This window comes from Metarhizium acridum, assembly GCF_019434415.1.
Source record: "Metarhizium acridum strain ARSEF 324 chromosome Unknown scaffold_395, whole genome shotgun sequence".
NCBI classification, from domain to species: Eukaryota; Fungi; Ascomycota; class Sordariomycetes; order Hypocreales; family Clavicipitaceae; genus Metarhizium; species Metarhizium acridum.
Window position 1 is genome coordinate 79,698 of NW_027094033.1, and position 4,121 is coordinate 83,818.

The 4,121-nt window shown below is 47.6% G+C and overlaps 1 protein-coding gene across 1 annotated transcript; it reads left to right on the plus strand.

Annotated features, from left to right (window-relative positions):
• Window positions 1-2,547: 2,547 nt before the first annotated feature.
• On the plus strand, window positions 2,548-3,357 carry J3458_016624 (uncharacterized protein; the record flags this gene model as incomplete). Its single annotated transcript, XM_007816833.2, has 1 exon — window positions 2,548-3,357. One exon carries the CDS (start codon window positions 2,548-2,550, stop codon window positions 3,355-3,357), a length of 810 nt encoding a protein of 269 aa, XP_007815024.2.
• Between the last annotated feature and the right edge of the window lie 764 nt (window positions 3,358-4,121).

The window sequence follows — 4,121 nt, forward strand, 5'->3', positions numbered from 1 at the left end:
GCTACACCAGTTGACCTGTTACACAACCTGCTTCAGCGGAGGTCTGAGGCCACTGAAAAATTAGGGCCTAATCATCGTCGACAAAAAGGGCCTCAAATCCCTCGATACATAGCTTCGATCAAGGACCAGCCCACTGTTCAATTCAATCCACAGCTTTCAACGTGATATTGTCTGACGCATCACGATGCGTGTACTCATAGTGATTGCGTGGTTAGTTACGGTTCCCTTGCCTAGGTACGACTAAAATAGAATACTATTAAATGCCCTTCCTTTAGCTTATTTTTTTCATAATTTAATTAATACTAGATGTACTTGTATAATACTTATACTACCATTTGCATTAAAAAAAAACCAAAAACAATTTAATAATTACTTTGTATTTAAAGCATATTCTTTGTCTGATATTTATAAGCCTGGCTAGCGTAACAGTACTAGTTCCGCAATTCCACGCATCTCGTACTTACTACTGACTGATTTCCAGTTTGAAACCTCAAGTGCTACTATATGCAATAGATTTTCGGGGCGATTTGGTTGCCTAACTCGAATAACCCTGCTAAGCCTAGAGCCAAGAGCCACAGGGGGCGTTATCACCAATTAGTTCACATCCAGCCTGTATAATAGCTGCGATACAACTTCTATCCAAACTGCGCGAGATGCCAAGTCATCAAATAGCGTGGTAGCAAAGGATAATAACGTATAGATTACTGATTTTAACGGCGTTGGATTGAGCATGCACAAAGCAAGGACCATGGAAAGGTGATATGCAAGGACTAGATAACACTATAAAACAAGTACTTTTAAAAGACTTATCAAATATTTAATGACCCAGAAAAGATAACACATCATTAACAAATGTCTTGTACTTGCTATTTGCCAGCCGTGCATGGCGAGACGACAGCAAACCCCACTCACACCAGCGACAGCCGACCGCCCTTGGCGGAAGACATGCTTATCAGTTGCATATTGCAAAGAATCAAGCGAGCCCCAGCGGACCAGCCCTGCAAGGGTTTTGAAGAAAAGAAGTATCTTAAAGAAGCTAGTTTAGCTCAGGCGACTAAAATTGCCAAGAGGCCCAGAAGGAGCTGGCTATAATTTCGGGCGTTCCATTGGCGGATACGAAGTCGTTTCTGGAAGTCCACTAGGTCGAAAGGCTTTCACCTGTTTTGTCGAACGTGTTCAGCTTGGTAGAAGAACGCGGCTGAAGAGAAATGAGAGAAAGGGACGCTGTATGGCCAAACATAGGTATCATTCCTGCGTTGTCGACCATGTCAGCCTCGTGTTGGTCATGGCATTAAAGTTGGTGGCTTGAAAGCAGACAGCCACTCAGGATACGGTATTTGAATAAACAAATTACACCTGGGAGTATCATATCAGGGGATTGTGCGAATCAAAGTACTCCTCCGTATGTCTAAATCTGGTTGTCGAAGTCATACGGTTACACGAGGCCTACGATCACGGGACCTAGGGCAGGCCCTCACGAGACCTTTGATCCCTCGAGGCCTTGATTAAACCAAGGACATTTTACACCAAAGACTGCTATTAGATGAATAGAGCTATTGCTCCAAGCCCTCACAGAGCCCTTGTCACAGTCGGTATGCGGCGACACCGATCACGTTTACTACTCCTTCACGCACACGCACAAACAAGTCAGCCATAGCACCTTTTGAGCGTTAGTATGCTTTTTTAGATACAATGGCTGTCTTCATGCAGGAACCGAGAGACCCTAAAGGCGTCAACGGCCAACACAGTTCGACTGGATAGCGTCAGCCACATAGAAAGTCTAAAATGGTACAACTTGCGTTCCAGCCAAATGGGAAAACAATTTAGCCAACTACAAAAAATCTGTGATAATTATACCTCTCATGTTTTCTTGCCCATTCACGGACTTGTTGGGCATGTCATCTCTGTCCCAGAGCGTCTATATAATATGGGCTGGGGCAAGCAGCGGCACCTCCGGTAGATGACACACCAGGTTTGAGCGATTGCTTTTGCCTGTTAGGGCACACTTATGTGACACTTATTGTGGGAACTCGGCGGGTTGTCCGCCGAGATGGGAAGACGTGGCGGACTATTGGTTGAAGCTGGCATGAGGAACGCCCAAGGTCAAAGGCAGCAGCCTTCGCCACCTGGCCGGCTCATCTATCGCCGAATGATCGAAGCCAATTCACATCCGGGGTCCTTGCATTCCGCTTCGCCGAAGATACGTACCCGTGGCCTTTTCTAGATGCCGCAAACCTGGCGTTGCGGATTGCTTTCGATTTGGTTACTGGCAGAATGGGGCTGGCAAGTCGAGAATTCTGGCGTCTCTAACCTCAGTGCCACCACGAGGTCGGACCATGAACTGTCCAAATGGCTAGATCTAGACCCCTGTGGGCTTTTGTTATATAATGGTACGCATATAATCCTGTAATTATACCCAGATGTATAAAAGCCTCTCGAGTCCTATTCTCTCCAACAGTGCCTTATCAGGAACATCCGAACCCACATCTTTGTTTATTATTGCTACATCTTCATTCAGCCTTGACCGCTTCGGTACAATCATCCATCATGCAGGTCAAGCCAGCTCTCGTCGCACTTCTCTCAGCTTCTCTTATCGACTTTGGAGCTGCCGCCTACTGCAACACCAGTCAACTGATCCATATGGATGTAATAGGTACCTGTACCTGCAGCCCAGAGCCCAAAGGGTGCTCTCAACAGTGTCCGGGGTGCGGATTCTCACCCACAAAGAGCATACACAACTGCAATGGAGGCTGTGAGGATACCGAATCCGACTGTGCGGCATGCGGCATCTGGTTCCATACTCTCTGCAACTGCCTGCAACACCCACTCAATTGCCAGAATAGCGGCACGATACAGAAATACGGCCAGGCGGTGTGGGTGCTGCTGGAAACTCCGCCGGGTGATGATGACCTTGTTACGACGACGGAATTCCTCCCTGGTATTCGCCAAATGGGTTCCGGACACGATGAAGCCTGGCTCTTCGCCCAGCAAAAGTTCGACAAGACGTCTCAGGCTCTCGCTATGAACCCCGTCATAGTGAGAACCATGGAGCAAGTCCATATCCATCTTTGCCCCCGCAATCAAACCATGGCCGGCCTCCTTGGCAAAATAACCAAATTCAGCTCCTCGAAGCTCGTGCAGCTGGCTGACGACAAGGAAATGTACTGCCTCGGCATTGACCATAGTGTCGACGTTAAGGGATTCTCTGGCCTTGTGGCTGATTTTATAAACAACCCGCCGCCAAATGTGTGCAAAGACATGGTTGGCGCGGCCATTATCGAGGACGACAAGAGTCGAAGATGGGCGTGCGCCACTACGAACCGTGACGGACCTTTGGCTAAAGTGTGCCATCATTAGTTAAGAATGGATAGAATGATAATGAATTATCAAGACGAGTTTATAGAGCTTGTGAGCCCTGGCGCGAGATTCAGAGCGATATTGGGTTTGCTACGTGATGATGATGGTGATGAACCGTAAAGAGATCGGTTGACATGTGAAAACTGGAATCGACTCTCGGGCACAGAAGATACTCGAGTTGAAGTTGGCAGGTTTGCTATGGCACAATTCCAACTGACCCCATCCTGGAGCCCAAACTGGCTACTATCCCAAGCGTGACTAGTAACACTTTCTGTTACACAAGGTGAGATGGCTGGCCGAAACGGGAAGTTAATCTGCTCCTCGGTATCAAGTCGGTAGGTCCGATGACAGCCTACGCCAACACATGCATCACCCCTTTCCGCAGCGACGCCTATTCTGGCGCCTACACAAGTCAGACCTTCGACGAGCGGGTAGCAGGAGTTATCCGCCGATGACCCAAAAGCTACAGCACAAGCTCAACGTTTACAAGGACGTCGACAGGCATACGGGTGAGCTGGTCGGCTGGGTGAAGATTGCGTTTGAGAATACCAACATTGATCCTGATCTATATCCCCCATCCGGTATGAGCTGCATGTATCAAGTGCCTGAACATCCGCGGCTAGTAAGGCGAACGGGTAGATATGTAGCAGTTACCTGTCCTTTGGATTCTTAAAACTTGATTTATTATTACAGAATACAAAGTTTCTAGTCCAAATTTAGCGTGCATCAAGTCCAGTCGTTGGTCGGGGGTAACAATTTTAGTG